Genomic DNA, 18,676 nt, shown 5'->3' with positions numbered 1-18,676 from the left:
CGAGAGACCCGGAGGGAGGCGAGCAAAGGGATGCACCTACACTAATACGCGGCTCCACGGCAGGCCTGGGGCCGAGCCCCAGGAGCACGGATTCCTCAGGTTTCAGGGGAACCTCGACCCAGGGAACACCACGCCGGGCGCACCTAGTGATGAGCGGGGCTGGGAAGCGGGAGCCTGGAGAAGCTTGCAGGACAGCCCGGGGCGGGGCCTAGGCGCGGAGGGGCGGGGCCTGGGTGGGCGGGGCGGTGGCTGGGCTGGGAGCCGGCTTTGGTCTCAGCAAGCCCTGGCCCCAGCCCGTCAATCTGCACCTCAGGACCTGGCCTTCGGGTGAGCCGGCTGAGCCGTGTCTTCCTTCCCTGGTTTCTGCTTGGATAGATGTGGGGCGGAGTTGGGTTATTGGCGAGCCCCGAAGGCTCGTCTCTCTAGACCTGGGCTGGAGCTGAGGTTTCCCGGGGCGCCCTCAGGGCGGTGAAGTGAATGGGTGTGGACCCCGAGCCACAGTTCTCCGGGCTGTTTGCCTAAGGGTCCTATGCTGGGTTTGGAAACCTGCGCCACCTGCTTGAAATTGTAGGGTAAACGTAGGTGCTTCTTGGGCGAAGTTGTGTGGCCTTCCATCAGACTGAGTCCTCAAAGGACTCTCTGAACAGTAGCCAAGTCCTTCGGTGACCAAGAGTCACTGTGCTCAGGGAGAACCATGACTTGTCCAAGGTCATGCAACTCTGCCCCCTCCTTGGCCAGAATCCTTTCTGCTTCCCCTAAGCCGAGTGGACCCTGACTGCCAGATCCCTGACCCCAGGCCTCACTGGTCCCTCCTGACTACGTTTAGCCCTCCCGTGCCCCTCCCTTCCCAGCAGGCAGCAGAGGCCAGATTCCAAATAGACACCCACACACCAGACCAAAGCCTGGGTCACACCCCTGTGGTGGCCGCTGCCTAGGACCCCGGGGGCAGGAATGAGGGAAGGGGACAGCGGATGTGCCAGGCAGGCCTGGCTTTGGGGATCTGCAAAGCCAGAGGAGGAGGGAGCAGATATCTTCACGTGAACCTCCCAGGGGGCTGGAGGGCTTTGGAAGGGGTCCTCAAGAATACTCTTAAGAAGGGTGGGAGCAGGAGAGGGGAGAGAGGTACCCATATCTCCCTCTGCTTTCAGCTTCCTCCCCCACTCCTGACCCCTGACGGGAACCCAAAGGCCAAAGTCTGCTCCAAGGTTTAAAAAAAAAAAAAGAAAGAAAGAAAAATAATTGATCGTTTTGCGGAGAGGGGGCAGGAGCGGAGCTGTGGCAGAGGAGGGCAGAGCCCCTGCTCCTCCAAGGGGCTGGGGGGCTGACTTAAGGCTAGACCGAGGCCAGGCCTGTACTCCCACCCTGTGTGAGCAGAGTGGGGAGCAGCTTGGGCTCGCACTGCCTGCTGCAGCTGATAAGGGGCCCGTGGGTCTCTCACAAACGGTTTATCACTGGGGGGGTGGGGTAGCCTGCAGGGTTCAGGAGGGGGCATGAGCATGGAGCGGCTTCGGTCTCTACTCCAGACGGCTGCGGTAAGACCAGGGTGGTGGGGAGCACCTTAAACCTCCTAGCAGGACTCCTGGCCCCCACCCCCAAACCTAAGGCTGGCCCCTCCCTGACAGGAGCCCCTCCCTTCTCCACTCCCTCCATTCTGTTTCCCCTCCACCTTCCTCCTCCTCCAGCTCCTCTCCCCACCTGCTGCTCACGTGGCTCCCCAGTCACTGACACCATTACTGTTAGGTCACCCCCACACCCTGCCGCCCTTGCCTCTTCTCTCAATCTCACACCTACCCTGCTCCCCCACGCAGCAACCCTCTCAGAGCATCTATAGAAGGGTGGAAGACTCCCTCCAGGGGCGCCTGGAGGAGGAAAAGGAAGACCAGGAGGAGGGGGCCGAACTGCCGGCCCACTTCTGTCCCATGGAGCTGAAGGGCCCTGAGCCTCTGGGCACTAGACCCGGGCTGCAAAACATACCCTGGGCAGCAGCAGGACGCAAGGCTGCCCCCTACCTGGTCTTGACGGCCCTACTGATCTTCACAGGGGGTGAGAATCATTCCCTTTCTCCCAAGTAAGGGCCTCGGGCTGGGAGAGATTTCTGGAGTCCAGAGGGAAGCACTAGGAGAATCCCTATCTTGCCACCCCCCAGCCTTCCTCCTGGGCTATGTGGCCTTCCGAGGGTCCTGCCAGGCATGCGGGGACTCCGTGTTGGTGGTCAGCGAGGACGTCAACTCTGAGCTGGGCCTGGACTCCCACCAAGGCACGCTGTACTGGAGTGACCTCCAGGCCATGTTGCTGCGGTTCCTGGGGGAGGTGCACCTGGAGGACACCATCATGTAAGATCAGCCCGGCCCGGCCCTTTCCTGGCCCTGGGATCCTCTAGTCACCCCCTCGCCTGCCTCCCTCCCTAAGTCCTTCCACTTGCCTTGCTGGCCTCCCGTGTAGTGGTCCAGGGAGGGGAGGCACCCTCTAGCTGAGACCTCAGGAGGCTAAGGTTCCTCAAGAACTGTGGTGGAGGAGGGCTTCCCAAGTGACAACAAAGGGTGATGCGCATCAACAAGAGGGGGACAAACCCAGAAGCTGCTGCACCTAGTAGCCTGGCTAGGTCTGTGGTAACGAGACTCCCAGGGCTCTTCTAAGGGGCAGTCCAGCAAAGCAAGCAAACAGATGGGTACAGGCCCCATTTACACCTGGCAGAGGGTGCCAGGCAAGCAAGGGCAAGCACGCTTACAGCATGGGAAAGTGGCCTGTGCCCTTTCATCCTGGCTGAGTACCTGTACCCACTACCCCATCTGGATCAGGAGCAGTGTTTCTGTGGGTCCCCGAGGTTTCTAAGCGGTCACATAACTGCACAGTGTAGAAGACATGTCTTGTCTTTTTTGATCCTTACGTACTTACTTGTTTATTACCTGCATTTATTTTGTGGTACTGGAGATCAAACTCATGGCTTTCACACTGAGCTACAATCCCAGCTCTTTTCTGCCAAGTTGCCCAAGTTGGGGTCAAACTTGCAATCTTCCTGCCCCCATCTCCAAAGTGTGGGGACTACAGGTGTGTGCTGCCATTCCCAGCTCCCACCAATCCTCTGTCCTTTTCATTTCTTGGTGTATTGGTGAGGGCATGCATTTAGGTAATGTTCACAGTGGGTACCCTTGCCTACTTCCTGATGTCAGTAGGAATCTTTTCCTAATACTTTGTTACTGGGTATGAACTTTGCTGCAGACTGTAGATGCCATTTTTTTTTTTTTTGTCTCATATGGGGATTGAATCTGGGTACATCCTTAGCCACTTATTTATTTGTGGTACCAGGGATTGAATCCTGGATATTTATACTGAGCTGCTTCTCTCGCTTTCTTGTCTTCTTTCTTTCTTTCTTCCTTTCTTTTTTTTTTTGAGACAGAGTCTCAGCATGTATTCTAGGCTGGTCTTAATCTCCCTTGCAGCTCAAGCTAGCCTCAAACTCATCAGTATCCTCCCGTTTTAGCTTATTTTATTATTTTTAATTAATTATTTATGTTGCAGTACTGGATATTTTTTAAAGTTAGATTTTATTGGTACATCCATGTATCTATCACATTCATCACAGAGAATTTTACCTATACATGATAGAACTTGTTTTTCCTCCATTCCTTCAGTTCCTCCTCCTCTCCCCATTTACAAAGCTTTATTTATTTATGTATTTATTTATTTATTTTTGGTACCACAGATCGAACTTGCAACCTCACACTTGCCAGGCAGGTGCTTATGCTGCTGAGCTAAATCCCTGGTGGATTTTTTACAAAGCTTTGTTCCCATATTTTCTTTCTTTCTTCTTTACTTTTCCCTTCCTTCCTGTCCCCCTCCCCCTTCCCATTTGAACATTTTTCTATTTCAAAGACATTTTGGTTCTTACTTACATTTTCAGTTTCTCACACCAGACAAAGTACTGGGTATTTTAAACCCAGGATCTTTGCAGTGAGCTATATTTTCAGCTTTTCTTTGTTTTTAATTTTGAGGCACAGTCTTGCTAAGTCACCAAATTGCCCAAGCTGGACTCTGACTCTCAATCCTCCTGTCTCAGGCTCCCAGAGTGCTACGATTTCAGGAGGGCGCCACCATGCCTGCCCAGGAACCCAAGCTCTCTGTTTATCTTGCCTTTTAAAAGATCTCAGCTCCAGGGCACTGAGGGAGTTTGTTGTTTTGTTTTCTCAAGTGGCACTTGGTGATCCTGGTACAAGATGAGCAGCTTGGTGGTCCAGCAGGCCCAGGGGCACTCACACTGTCCTGTGAGTGACACTGAAGGTCAGATAGGTGAGAGAGCCAAAGTTAGGGGGACACCAGGGACTGGTACACGGCTGCAGGTTAGATAAACCAGGAAGAGGAGCTGATAGGTTCAGAGAAACTGGACAACCTGGAGAGCTTACTGGGGTTAAAGAGCAGGAACAGGAGGGCGAAGGAAGGCAACAGAACCAGGAAACATCTGGCCAGAGCGGGACTCTGCAGCCCTGGAGGGGGAGCTGATAAACTCCATCCTATTTAACTTGGGTCTGCAGCACTGGGCACAGTGCCTGGCACTTAATAATGCCCATTCAGTAAATCCTCGGTGAACAAATATTCCAAAAGTGGAAGAACCAGCGAAGTGGCCAGACATTTCGGTGGCTGCATCGCAAATGGCATTTATGGTGCCATTTATTCATTTATCCACAAATATTTACTATGTGACAGTGCTCAGCTAAGCAGGTGATCACTTGGTGTGGCAGAGACCAAAGCAGTCTGGCCTTTCGCTCGTGGAATGTATGCCGCATTGGAGCGATCAGTACTAAACTGTTCCTCACGTCAGTGACCTCAGGATTATGACAGGGATCATGGCTTTGAAAGAAAAGTGCTAAGCAGTGACTAGAACAGAAGACCTGGTTTACACCAGGAGTCGGAGAAGGCTTTCTTGAAGAACTGAAGAATGCGTAGTTTGCCAGGCAAAGAGTGGGTGGAAAAGCATTTCAGGCCAGAGAACAGCCTGGCAAGCTGTTGGTGTATGACAGGTCTCTGGCAAGTTGGTGGCCTTTTGAAGGATGTTGAATGCAGCCCACATGGTGACAGCACGTATGTGTCTCAGTCCCTCATTGACTACATTAACTGTTTTATAGTTTGATTCTAAAGGGAGAGGAGAACTGGAGAGTTCTGAGCAACTGAGTTTCATGGTCAAATTGGAAGGGCTTTTTTAAACTCAGGTTCGAAAATGAATTATATAAAAATGATGAATTACGTTCTGTGCATGGTGGTGCACAGCTGTAATCCTAGCACTAGGGAGGCCGAGGTAAAAGATCACTACAAGTTCAAGGCACCCGAGCTACATAGGGAGTTCAAGTTAGTCTCAAGTACATAGTGAGATCCTGCCTCAGAAAAATAAAACAAAGAAGGATAATATTCCTAAGATCATAGTACAGTGTTCCCATTGGGCAGTGAAAGGGCTTTCCCTTTCCCCTCCTTTGAATACCCCATTCCCATAAGCATCTTATCAAATGTGCATTGTGAGTGACCTTGAATACAGGTTGCTTTGACACACAACCAGCCCTCTGTATCCTTGGGTGTACATTCCTGGATTCAGCCAAAAATATTTTTCAAAAATTGTGTCAGTGCTGAACATGGACAGACTTTTTCCTTGCCGTCATTTCCTAAGCAATAGAGTAGAGCAGCTATCTACATAGCATCTACATTGTACTGGGTGTTATGTGTGCAGGTTATATGCAAATACAACAATGAAATTTTTATGTTAAGAGACTTGAACATCCATAGATTTTGGAATCTGCAGGAGTTCAGGAACTTATGTGAATACCAAGGGACAACTATGTATATAATATTGTTTTAGTGCTGGGCTCCAGTGTAGCTTACTGGTAGAGTATATGCTTAGTGTGTACAAGGGCCTAGGTTCAATCCCTGGCACACACACAATGTTTGTGTAAAACTCTGTATGTTCATTATTTTGGGACTGGGGATATTCCTTAGCGGCATAAGCACTTGCCTGGCAAGCACAAGGTCCTGAGTTTTATTGCTGGTACCAAAAAAAAAAAAAAAAAAATCATGATTTTCAAATGTAAGCAATATGGAATAATACAGTTACGTGGTTTTTGAAAAATCATTCAAAGACCCACTATTCAGATACAGCTTTTTTTTTTTTTTTTTTTTTTGTACTGGGGATTGAACCCAGAGCCTTCACCTCAACCTACATTCCCAGATTTTTTTTTTTTTTTTTTTTTGGCTTTTTGTTTTAAGACAGGTTCACACTAAGTTTCCCAGGTTAGGCTTGAACTTTTGGTACACTGATTTCAGCCTCCCAGAGCTCTGGGATTACAGATAGAGGGATCTTCAGTGTGCATGTGTGTGTGTGTGTGTGTGTGTGTGTGTGTGTGTGTGTGTGTGTGTGCTTGCCAGGCAGGAGCTGTGCTGCGGAGCTATATCCCCTGCCCTCTTCAGTGTTGTTTTTTGGTACCAGAAATCAAACCCAGAACACTGTGTTTGCTAGACAGGCGCTTATGCCACTGAACTATACCCCCTGCCCCTCTTTGATGTGTTTTTAAGCTAGATTTTTAAACTTCTTTCAGTGCATTTAAGCTCTGTGCATACTGTAGTGTGTACCTCTAGTTGATTGTTCCTTGCTGCTGCGTGAAAACTCTGTGTGCATTCTAGGGTTTTATGTGCTCATTTATCAAATGCAACTTCAGACAAGCACTTAAGATCCTGGATGGGGACTTGGGTCACAGGGTCCGACCTGGAACTGAGCCTGTGGCCTGCAGACTACACTCCTACTCAGAGCTGAGGATGGTGACCACAACAAAGGAGCTTCATTCACACGTATTTTGAAGCCAGATAGAAACACTGTGGGCTGACCTGGTGTGAAGAGGAAAAAGATAAGCTAGATGCTAAAGTTCTCAATGAAAGTGCAAAAGCAGCTGATTGGTTAGATTCCAGCCAATCATTGTCTAACCATTAGAAGATAACAGTAGTGAGGAGGAAAAGTGGTAGGAGAGCCAGATGGCTTGGGCTTCAGAGGTAGAGTTTTACTCCGGGAACACTGGTAAAAACTCCATAAGGTGGACCCCAGGAGCACCTCCAAACCTGGGAGACTTGGATTCTCAGGGGACAGCCAGGACTCTGTGAAGGCCAGCTGCAGATGAGTGGGGAAGAGAGCTTGTTTGCACAAGAATGGCACCGTGGGGCCAGGTGACCAGTGGGCCATTTGGGAGCAGAGGTGAGATGGAAAAATAACAAGAGTTTGCAGAATGACCTGAGCGTTGGGCGGTGACCAGGAAAGGAGACAAGGTAAAGTCTCCAATGGCACAAGTGACTCAATGTTTCCACTGGGAGCCTTGGTGTAAAGTGTCCCAGGGCAAGACTTGGTGCTACAGAGGGTCTGCTGCTTTAGCTCAGCTGCCCGTTTTTTGTTTTTTCCCCTTACTGGGGATTGAACCCAGGACTTTCACCCTGAGCCACATCCCCAGCCCTCCTTTTATTTTGAGATAGATTGTTTTAAATCACTAAATTGCTCAAATTGGGCTCCAGCTCAGGATCCTCCTGCCTCAGCCTCCTAGAAGGCAGACTGGAACCACAGGTGTGCACCACCACGCCCTGTGCACTTGGCGCTGGGAAGAGTGTTTCTGTGTTTGTTGCACAGACAGGCTCCAGTGTGTGTGTGAGTGCACATGCGCTCCCGCGTGTGTAGTAAGAAGCAGATGGACTGGACAGTTTAACCTGAGGAAGACTGGGATGGGTGTTGAGCAGGACCCTGGCTCTGGGGGGTGGGGGGTAAAGTTTTAGGCAGGGGCCCTGGAACTCCTGGTGGTGACGGGAGAGAGCCTGCTAGCCCGGAAGTCTTTCCCCTAACTTAGACCTGTGCAGTCTGTCCCTTCTCTGCTTCTTCCACACCAGGCGACTCACTGCTGCATGCCAGCTCCTCTCCTGTTGGACCCCAATCCCTTCTCTCCGCTCGCAGGCAAATCAGCCTTCTGGACCGCATGGCGGGCTCGGCCGGGATGGCCAGCCTGGCCCAGGACATACTTGCATTGCTGTCCAGCCTGAAGCTGGATCACGTGTGGACCGACACCCACTATGTGGGGCTGCAGTTCCCCGACCCGTGAGTGCGCGCGGGGGACAGGGGCGGTGGGGGTGCGCCTGCAGGCCAGGTCACTCACCACCCCCCCCCCCCGCTCCTCAGAGCTCACCCCAACACCTTGCACTGGGTCGACGAGGACGGAAAGATCGGGGAGCAGCTGCCTCTGGAGGACCCTGACGCCTACTGTCCCTACAGCGCCACCGGCAACGTCACGGTGAGCGCCTCTTGCTCTAGTCCCAGTGGTGGCCAAGGAAGTGGGCAGCGCACCTCACTGTGGCTCGCGTCCCTAGGGAAAGCTGGTGTACGCCCACTATGGGAGGCCAGAGGACCTGCAGGACCTTAAGGCCCGAGGTGTGGAGCCGGCCGGTTGCCTCCTGCTGGTCCGCGTCGGGGTGACCAGCTTTGCGCAGAAGGTAAGGCTGGGCCTGGGCACCATGCGAGGCATGCATGGCTGCGCAGACCTGACAGCTGATTTAAGGGTGGGAAGTGCCTAGGAAGTTTTGTCAGGGGAAGAAAGGAAAAATCCTGCGGGTTGTAAGAAAATGTTGGTGGAGGCTGGGCGTGGTGGCACACGCCATTAAACCTAGGCTGAGGCAGGAGGATTGCTGCAAGTTCAAGGTCAGCGTGGGCTACATAGTGAAATCCTATTTCCAAAAAAGAAAAGAAAAGAGAAAATGTTGGTAGAGACCCAAAAAAACAGGAAGCTCAAGAACATTCAATTGGGTACAGAAAAGGCAGGCTGGTGGAGAGGGTACCTGAGGGGTGTCAGGCCTACAGAGGCATTTTCCAGGGCACAGAGTAGTCAGACAGTGGCCCAGGATGCCCACAAGTACTCATTAAGAATGGACAGTTGAGGGACTGGGGATTTAGCTCAGCAGCATAAGCAGCTGCCTTGCAAGCAAGCAGTCATGAGTTTGATCCCCAGTACCGATTAAAAAAGAAAGAAAGAAAGAAAAAGAAAAAAAGAACGGACAGTTGTTGGGCATTGTGGCTCATGCCTGTCATCCCAGCATTCTGGGAGCCTGAGGCAGGAGGATAATAAGTTTCAGTCCAATTTGAGCAATTTACCGATTGAGCAAGACCTTGTCTCAAGATCAAAACGGTTTGGGGGTGTAGCTCACTGCAAAGGCCCTGGGTTCAATCCCCAGGGCCAAAAACAAATGAATAAGAAAAGGGTTAGGGATAGCTTAGTGTTCCCTGGGTTCAGTCACTAGTACTGGAAAAAGAAAACAGGATGGAGAATCACAAAGGCTATTTGACTTCTCCTGGTTTTCCTGGACTCCTCAGGTGGCCACTGCACAGCATGCTGGGGCCATTGGGGTGCTCCTGTACCCTGACCCAGAAGACTTCTCCCGGCGTCCTGACAGGCCAGGCCTGTCCAGCCAGCGAGCTGTATACGGACACGTGAGTCTGGGGGGCCGGCAGTGTGGTCCTGAGCACCAGGTCCTGACCATGAATAGCCCTGGTCACAGTTGCAGGATGGGTGCCCCTTTCCCCACAGGTGCACTTGGGGGCTGGGGACCCCTACACGCCTGGTTTCCCCTCCTTCAATCAAACCCAGTTCCCCCCAGTGGCATCTTCGGGCCTCCCCAGCATTCCTGCCCATCCCATCAGTGCTGACATTGGTTACCACCTGCTGAGGTGAGGAGGGGACAGGAGGGAACAGGTTCGGGGTGCTGGAGGTGGCTATTGGTGCCTTTAGGTGAACTAGAAAAAGGTGACGCTTCTGGGAGGACACACCACTTGTCAGGACCTACCATTTGGTGAATGAACCTCTAGCTAGATATCACACCTAGCTCCACTGGACACTCTTGAGCAGGACACATCCTGTACAGCTGTCCAGGGCAGCCCTGGTTGTACTACCCCGCAGGCAGGGTGCAGGGTAGAGATCTGGAACCAGAGTGTGGGAGAGAGAAACGCTAAAGGAGGTTGGGGGCCTTCTGTATGTTGCATGACCCTCTCTGCTACTTCCAACCTTTTCTGCTCTGCTTTCCAGGACACTTAAAGGCCCAGTGGCTCCTTGGGAATGGCAGGGACACCTAGAGTCCCTTTATCATCTGGGTCCTGGGCCAGGCCTCCACCTCACAGTCAACAACCACAGAACCTCCACTCCCATCAGCAACATCTTTGGGTGCATTGAGGGCTTTGCAGAACCAGGTATGTTTGCTGTTCTGTGACCCATGGCTTGTGGGAGCAGAGCTTGTGCTAAGGACCCGGGTCACATGGGGCTGGTGTGGGAGGAGCCAGGGAGAGGACCAGAGTGGTGACCAGGAGAGAGAAACTGGGACCAATGGGTGGGGGCAGCCCCCCTGTACCAGCCTGTCCGGGACAGCTGCATATTACAGTGAGTTTTCAGCACAGGAGGTGAACAAGCCTACATTGGATGCTGTTACAACCAGTTCAACCATAAATGAAAAGTCAATTATAAGACTCTTTCAGGCTTAACTAGATGCGGATGGTGGTGGGCATCTGAGTCGGTTTCGAGCTGGAGAGCAGCGCATGAGTGCTTGGTGGGGGAGGGCAGTGCCACTAAGTACCATCCAGGGAACTGCCAGGGGAGACCCTGGGGACATCCTCAAGCATACTCTGGAGGTATAAGTGGGCTCCAAATATGTCCTTTCCAGATCACTATGTTGTCATTGGGGCCCAGAGGGACGCATGGGGCCCAGGGGCAGCCAAGTCTGCAGTGGGGACTGCCATTCTGCTGGAGCTGGTGCAGGCCTTCTCCTCCATGGTGAGCAATGGTAAGCGCAGGGCCGTGGCCTGGGCTGGGTAGAGCTGGCAGAGGTCACTGGGAATGCAGCCGGGCCTGAGCTCCATACTCCAGTGTGTGGCCCTGGCCTCAAGTCACCACCTCTGAAGTATTTCCTCCTTGAGATGGAAGTACTGGCCATGCCCATGGGTTTGAGTGACAGTTAAGCAGCATCCCTGCACACAGCCGTCTCCATCACTGTTACAGCTGACACAGGGCAGACCCCAGGGGTAACATGGGCTGGGATGGCGGCTTGATGAGAAGGAAGGAACCCCTACCCCAGGATGCGACCATGACAGAGGAACACAAATGAAGGAGTTGTTGGTGGCCACCAGAGGAGCCCATGCTCTTTCCCTCCCACCCTATCCTCAGGCTTCCGGCCCCGCAGGAGTCTGCTCTTCATCAGCTGGGACGGAGGCGACTTCGGCAGTGTGGGCTCCATGGAGTGGCTGGAGGTGATTCCAGGTCCTGGACAGGTAGCCAGGCGGTGGGGAGAGATGGGCGGGTTCCTTCTCCACACTCTTGCCCCACCCACAGGGCTACCTCAGTGTGCTACACCTCAAAGCTGTGGTCTACGTGAGCCTGGACAATGCAGTGCTGGGTGAGCTGGGGCAGCGCCCCCACCGGACTCCCTCAGGCCTGTCTTGGCCCCTGTGCCAATCCCTGAGCCTGGCGTCTCTTGCTTCCTCTTTCTTCAGGGGACAGCAAGTTCCACGCCAAAACCAGTCCCCTTCTGATCAGCCTCATTGAGAACATTCTGAAGCAGGCAAGAGGGGACCAGGACAGGGATGGAGGGGAAGCAGATGGGGACGGAGCCTGAGCCACATTCCCTCCTGCCCCCAGGTGGACACCCCCAACCACAGTGGGCGGACTTTGTATGAACAGGTGGTGGCCACCAATCCCAGCTGGGAAACAGAGGTGTAAGTTGAGGTGGGATGGGACCACAGGGGTGGGGGAGCCTGAGCCCAGGGAATCCTCCAACAGCCCGCCCTGCAGGATCCGGCCTCTGCCCATGGACAGCAGTGCCTACTCCTTCACGGCCTTTGCCGGGGTCCCTGCGGTGGAGTTCTCCTTCTTGGAGGTGAGACTTCTGGCCCAGCCCTGGGAGCCATCTCTTGGCCCCTCTACAGCATGCCCCTGCCCCAGCCCCTCCGTGTCCCTGCAGGATTACCAGGAATACCCATTCCTGCACACGAAAGAGGACACCTATGAGAACCTACACAGGGTGCTTCGAGGCCGCCTGCCTGCTGTGGCACAGGCCGTGGCCCAGCTCACTGGGCAGCTCCTCATCCGGCTCAGCCATGACCACCTCCTGCCCCTTGACTTCGGCCGCTACGGGGATGTGGTCCTCCGACACATCGGCAACCTCAACGAGTACTCTGGGGACCTCAAGGTCCAAGATGCCAGCTTGCTCTGGGGTTGGGAGTGCTCCTTCCCTCAGGTTGCTGCCAGGCCAGGGAGTCTGCTCCACCTTCCCACCTCACCCCTGGAGTATAGGTCTCCTCTGGGAACCTGGCCCTGTTACTCCAGCCTCCATCACCCCAGGCCCGAGGACGGAGCGGGAGATGAACCCCAACATCGCACGTTTAGGGTCTTCTTCCTTACTCCCTGCATCCTGCTCCCCATAGTCCTTCCTCCTGGTCCCAACCTTGTCCCCCAGCACCTAACCTCATCCTAAGCTAGGGTCCTGGCCCCTGCTGTTGGCCCCAGCCCATGCTTTGCCCTCAGGCCCGTGGGCTGACCCTGCAGTGGGTGTACTCAGCGCGGGGTGACTACATCCGGGCAGCCGAGAAGCTGCGGAAGGAGATCTACAACTCGGAGGAGAGCGACGAGAGGCTGATGCGCATGTACAACGTGCGCATCATGCGGGTGAGGCCCTGCCCCTTCCAAAACCGACCCCCCCCCCCACGTGGGTGAGGCCCTGCCCCTTCCAAAACCGACCCCCTCCACACACGTGCGCAAGAGTCTGCGGCTTCGAGCTTGCTCCATCTGCACTCAGCTGGTCCAATGGTTGGATCCTGTCTTCCGGACACGGCCTGTCCAGGATCCTCAGTGCTCACAGATCAGCCAGGCTGGAGGACCTGGCTGGTTATGAGGCAGGCAGGCCCTGTGGAGGGCTAGCCCTTTGGCTATCACAGCTCAGCCTACAGGGTTGCAGCCTATTTCCCGTTCCCGAACCCCTCAGGAGAGAGAGCATGTCCACCACTGTCCGCAGTACAGTAAACACAGGTTACAGCCTGGCAGGTGCAAAAGACTGAAGAATTGCCGAGTGAGGAGAGCTGTCTTCCTTCTGGCAATGATGTCACTGGAATCCAGACAGGCTGCCTGCAAGAGGTTAAAGCGCTTATTCACGCGCCAGTCCTTCCTGATTAGTTTGGAATGTCTTGGCAGCTCGTATTCCTTCTGCAGTTCTCATCTCCTCACCCCAAGAACTCAACCTTAAATCAGTGGTGGCGAATGTATGGCACGTGTGCCACAGCCACAGCAGGCTGTGTCATTGCAAGCTCTAAAGGGCTCGCTCACGCTGCCCTGATTTCAGGAAATAGGTGGGTCAGGACTGTGTGAAGGCTTCACAGAGTGAACTTAGAAACAGGACCGTTCCCAGCAAGTGCAGATGAGCAGGGGGAACCTAGAGTGCACACAAGTGTGTGCTTCACAGAAATCATCACCTCTTGGGGGTTCCTGGCCTTTTCTCCCCCAGGTTTCCCCGTGTGCCACTGCCCATGTCCCTTGGCATCAGGCATTCTGCCTTTCTGCTTACAGACTTGTCTCTCTAGCTCTTCCTCCCCTACTCATGTCTCCTGTTCTCTTTAATACTCCTTTCCTTCTGTCTCTTCTTCCTCCTCTCCTGATCTCTCTTTCTGCCCTTCTTTTTGTCTCTTCCACTGAGACACACGTGACTGTGGAGTGAGACTAGCGATTGGACGGTGGCTCGGTCCCATTCACAGGTCTTGGTTTGTTTTCTGCTATGTCAGGCTTCAGAAACAGCCCGCTCTGAAAGTTGCTTCCCACCAAGGAGTAAAGGGCACTTATGTGTAAAGGTTCACGACTCTAGTCCAGGGCTGGAGGCAGGGAGACTCAGGACTTCAGACCCGAGGAACCCTGGCTCTGGACCAGGGGTTGGTAAACTACAGTCAGCATGCCAAATTCAGGCTGCTGCCTGTTTTTGTCAATAAAGTTTTATTGCAACGCCAGCCATGCTCATGGGTTTCCACATTGCCCATGGCAGCTTTTGTGCTGAAGCAGCCACACAGCACAATTTACTTGCAATTGAAACAGCGTGGCCTGAAAAGCCTAAGATATTTACTCCTTGTTTTTTTACAAAATCTGCTGACCTCTGCTTCAGACTGTGTGACTTGGGTCTTGAAGAGGAAGGATTTGGATCAATGCTAAGAAGACATCTGAGGGTGGAGAGACCAAGAAAATAGTGCAGCTTAGTGAAATAGGCCTGGCTTTTCTTGAAAACTGAATGTGGACCAGTAGAGTCATAAAGAGGCCCTGTGGAGAGGCAGAAATGAGGGTAGCAGAAAATAATGGGTTAGAGATTGGCTGTGGGGAGTTTAACAGGCCAGGATTTTTTTTTTTCTTTTTTTTAATCGGTACCGGGGATTGAACTCAAGACTGCCTGCTTGCAAGGCAGGCACTTATGCCGCTGAGCTAAATCCCCAGCCCCAACAGGCCAGGATTTTGAGGGTCTGGGCAACCAGGTAAATTCAATGAAGGAGGTATTGTGCACAAGTGGGAAGGTTTTTGGCCAGAGTGTAAGTGGCCTGAAATTAAAGCTGAGCCCTGGATGAGAGTGGTAGGTGGCAGCAAATACCTATAGGTGGGGACTGGACTGATGTGAGGAATTTGGAAGGAAAAATGAACAGACAGGGTATCGAGGAAAGGAGAGAACTGCCATTTATAGAAAGCTGCTATGTGATAGACCCTTACTTCATTTTGTCCCATAGACCCCCTCCTCCAAGCCTGTGAGGTGGCTAGCATTATACGTTGTTAGTTTTAGTATTTATTTATTGATTGATTGATTGATTGATTGTCTTTTTCCTTTTTATTGGTACCAGGGATCGAACTCACGACTGCCTGCTTGCAAGGCAGGTGCTTATGCCACTGAGCTAAATCCCCAGCCCCTTCGTTTTTATTTTTTGAGACAGGGTTTCACTATGTAGTTTAGGCTGGCCTTGAACTCAATGCATTCTTCCAGTCTCAGTCTCCTGAGCGTTGGAGTTAGAGGCTTGTGCCACCATGTATGTTGCTAGTATTGTGGGCAGATACTAGGCTCAGAGAGGCCAAATAACTTATCCAAATCAACTGGCTGAGATGAAAGTGGAGCCAGAATTAGAGATCAGGCAATATGGTCACCCCATTCATCGGTGAGGACCAGCCTCCAAGGATGCATGGGGAAAAGTGGGTGCAAGGTTCAGAGTTTGTGTCTCCTCCCCATGCTGGGATGGAAGCTGGGCTCTTGTGCATGCTAGGTAAGCATTATACTCTTGCATCACATGTCTAGCTTCCAGGTGAAACTTTTGGGATAGGTTGGCAGAACCATGTGTGTGAGGCTGTGTCCAGGAACCCCTGACCTGTTGGGGCAGGATTACAGTGGCTGATTTGGAGAGTTGGGGTCCAGGTTTTGTATGAGCTTTGTGATCAAACACATTAAGGCTACCTGTAGAGATTGTCATTTCCCTAGGGTGGCACACAGGCAAGGATTTAAAAGTCTCCCCTGAGCCAGGCACGGTAGCACATGTCTGTTATCTCAGCACTTTGGGAGGCTGAGGCAGGAAGTTCAGTCCTGTCTCAAAATACAAAATAAAAGATGGCTGGGGATTAGCTCATTTAAAACATCTGGGTTCAATCCCCAGTATCTGAAAAACAAAATAAACAAAAAAATTTTTTCCCTGGTTGATTCTAATGTGCAGCCAGGGTTGAGAGCTCCAGGGCTGTAGGTAGATACAAAGCCGAAGGAGTTCATCTCAAGGTCTGTCCACTGGTGGAGACCGCAATATGGGGGAATGGTCAGGAATGAGGCCATCTCAGGAACAGGGAACAACACCTGGGGCAGAGGGTGACAGGGTGCATCATTAGGACTGTGTTGTCCCCTTGACCTTTGACTCTGTACTGTAGACATTGGCAGAGGGGGGACTGGGGTGTGGGGAGACACGGTATTAAGACAAGCAACAGGACAACAGATTGATTTTTGAGGCTTTGGGCAGGAAAGTGAGTGGGTTAGGAAGGAAATCTGGGGAGACTAGGTGCAGGCTTCAGGGGCTCTAGCCATAGAAGGAAACCTCCACAACTGTGGGAGGCATCCTGTCCAGCTACTGATCATGTCACAGGATGCCTGTTCCTGATTGGACAAAGAGAGGTGGCCAGGAAGCAAGATGCTGAACCATATTTATAAAGGAGGTCCTAGGTGCCCAGGTCAGTTAGGAACTGCAGGCTGGATGGGGGTTTGTAGTCTGTGCCCCAAGGAAATACTCCCCAACCTAGACCCTCTACTCCCCCATTGTGCAGGTGGAGTTCTATTTCCTGTCCCAGTATGTGTCACCGGCTGACTCCCCATTCCGACACATCTTCCTGGGCCGTGGAGACCACACGCTGGGTGCCCTGCTGGATCATCTACGGCTGCTGCGCCCTGAAGCCTCCCAGTCGCCCAAGGCCTCCTCTGGGCTGCTGCCCAGCGTGAGCTTCCAGGAAAGTCTCTTCCGGCGCCAGTTGGCCCTGCTCACCTGGACGCTGCAGGGTGCAGCTAATGCACTTAGCGGTGATGTCTGGAACATTGATAACAACTTCTGAGACCTGCAGGCCCTGGACCCACATTCCCCTGGTGACAGCTCTTCCCCTCCCTGCTTGTGCAGTGGAGGGTGAAGGACGTGACTCTGTGTGCCTCTCATTGTGACCATTAATCCTCACAGTCTCTGTGCCATGGGTCTGGCACAGACATCCATACATCTTTAGACCTTCCTTAATGTGACAGTCACACCATCGGTTAATCAGGAGCAGCAGCCCCTTGGGCAACCACAGCCCCTTGCCCCTCGAGAACAGGATCTCCATACCTAAAGCCCATGAGAAGCCTTGCTGGGCCCTGCACCCGGCCAGCTACCTTAGTGGGAGAGATGTCCTGGCTCCTCAGCCTTATTATGGTCCACAGGTGGTCTGTGGTAGGAGGGACATGGGGTTTGCATGTCAATAAACCACCCGTGACATCTGTTGTTCATAAATACCTTATGTGTCCTCTTCACCCCCACCCTCATCCTTTATCCCTTCCTTGAGAGCTGGGGAGTATTGAACTAAAGGCGTCAGAGGAGGCGTGTAGGATGCTGTCTCTCCAGGGAAAGTCAGCTGATCTATTGCCTAAGGAAACTTTGGAGCCAGGCACAGTGGCCACACGCTACCAGTTCCAGCTCTCTGGGAGGCTGGATGGAGGATGCAGGAGGACTGCGTGTGCAAGCCCATTTTGGACAACTGAGCAATTTAGCAAGAACTTGTCTCAAAACAAAACATTTTTAAAGGGTCGGGGATGCAGCTTAATTGCCAGTCCAAGAAAAAAAAGTCCTCATCGGGAAATTGCCTCAGCACATAATGAAGATCCATTTTCCAAAGACTACTGTTGGTATGAATGGAGTCCTGGCCTTGGAACCAAGAAAGGGTGCAAAATTGGCAATCCCTGGTGGAAATTCAGGCCCTCTGTTTAATAAGCTGGAACAAATCAAGTGTGGTAATACATGTCTATTATCCCAGCACTTGGGAGGCTGAGGCAGGAGGATCACAAATTTAAGACAGATAAGCACTTTATCTTAGCAAATTCTGGCACAATAGAGAAGCAAACGTATAGAATGTACAGGTTTATTGAGGATGAGCACACAACCCATGGCAGTTGGGCTGTCTCCTTCAACGGAATACAGACAGGCAGAGGGTTCTATGACCTCTGATTGAAGTGGCACAGGGGGGCGGATATTGATGCTGTATGTGGAACTGATTGGAATTCTCTATGTGTGCAAACAGGAAGGGGAGTTGCAGTTAGGGCTGAAGAAGAAGCAGGAAGTGGTAGGCCTTCCCACTGTGGCCTTCCACCATGTTAGACCACCGCCATAACTGTACAGTAATTTATACTAGGGCAAGAACCTTTCACTTTAGAAAGACCCTCTATCGAGTATTTTAAAAATGAAGAGGGCTGAGGATGAAGGTCAGTGTAAATACCCTGGGTTCAATCTCCGAAAAGTAAAAATAAATAAATCCTAGAGTCCATCTCCTTGCCTCCCTCTTGCCTCCAGAAGGACAGGAGAGATCTTGCTCACTCCTCTGGTCACTGGGAAGTAAAGGCCCCTTGGTCTAAGGCTTGAGATATTTCAGTCCCTTGGTTTAGGGATCAAATTCCCAAGCCTGCTTTGGTTGGTTCCCAAGACCCTGAACTTGGACAGGGTCAGAAACGTCCTCAAATGCTTGCTTGGCTGGCACAGGCTCCAGAAGTAGCTTCACAGCTCTCCCTTCCCTTGTCATTTCAGTCATGATCTTCACAAAGATGTACACATCCTGTCCTTGAATGTTTTTGTTTTGTTGTTTTGTTTTTGTCTTGTTGAGACAGGGTCATACTATGCAGTTCAGGTTGGCCTTGAGTTCACTTTGTAGCCCAGCTTGGTCTCAAAATCCTGCCTCAGCTTGGGATTACAGGTGTGGGCCGCCACGCCTGGCCCCTGAATGTTGCTTAATGTGGCAGAATGGATTTTGCAGATGAGATTAAATTAAGGATCTCATAGTGAGGAGTGTTAGCTGCACATGCTAGGCAGAGGGCAGCAAATTTGAGCCAGCCTGGGCAATTTAGTGACTTAGGGAGACCTTGT

At 52.3% G+C, this 18,676-nt stretch overlaps 1 protein-coding gene across 1 annotated transcript; it reads left to right on the top strand.

Annotated features, from left to right (window-relative positions):
• Positions 1 to 253: 253 nt before the first annotated feature.
• Positions 254 to 17,076, top strand: Tfr2 (transferrin receptor 2). Its single transcript, XM_003470147.5, has 19 exons — positions 254 to 327; positions 1,469 to 1,532; positions 1,809 to 2,043; positions 2,147 to 2,333; positions 7,964 to 8,104; positions 8,186 to 8,297; positions 8,374 to 8,496; positions 9,371 to 9,487; positions 9,585 to 9,724; positions 10,080 to 10,240; positions 10,708 to 10,827; positions 11,208 to 11,290; positions 11,373 to 11,436; positions 11,534 to 11,601; positions 11,679 to 11,755; positions 11,832 to 11,916; positions 12,001 to 12,228; positions 12,564 to 12,704; positions 16,350 to 17,076. Exons 2-19 carry the CDS (start codon positions 1,491 to 1,493, stop codon positions 16,629 to 16,631), a joined length of 2,406 nt encoding a protein of 801 aa, XP_003470195.4. The 5' UTR covers positions 254 to 327; positions 1,469 to 1,490; the 3' UTR covers positions 16,632 to 17,076.
• Positions 17,077 to 18,676: the final 1,600 nt, after the last annotated feature.

The sequence above is a fragment of the Cavia porcellus genome, unplaced genomic scaffold (genome assembly GCF_034190915.1).
Source record: "Cavia porcellus strain 051 isolate PalLab524CR breed Dunkin Hartley unplaced genomic scaffold, mCavPor4.1 scaffold_23, whole genome shotgun sequence".
Classification (NCBI taxonomy): Eukaryota; Metazoa; Chordata; class Mammalia; order Rodentia; family Caviidae; genus Cavia; species Cavia porcellus.
Note: the sequence above shows the minus strand (reverse complement) of the source record. Positions and strands in the feature narration are given on the sequence as shown.

Excerpts from the sequence above, each read along its gene's own strand:
- Tfr2 (XM_003470147.5), top strand. The coding sequence starts at position 1,491 with ATGAGCATGGAGCGGCTTCGGTCTCTACTCCAGACGGCTGCG. Across the intron at positions 8,298-8,373 it reads GCGCCACCGGCAACGTCACG|GGAAAGCTGGTGTACGCCCA; the intron begins GTGAGCGCCTCT and ends TCGCGTCCCTAG. Across the intron at positions 11,291-11,372 it reads GCTCCATGGAGTGGCTGGAG|GGCTACCTCAGTGTGCTACA; the intron begins GTGATTCCAGGT and ends CCCCACCCACAG.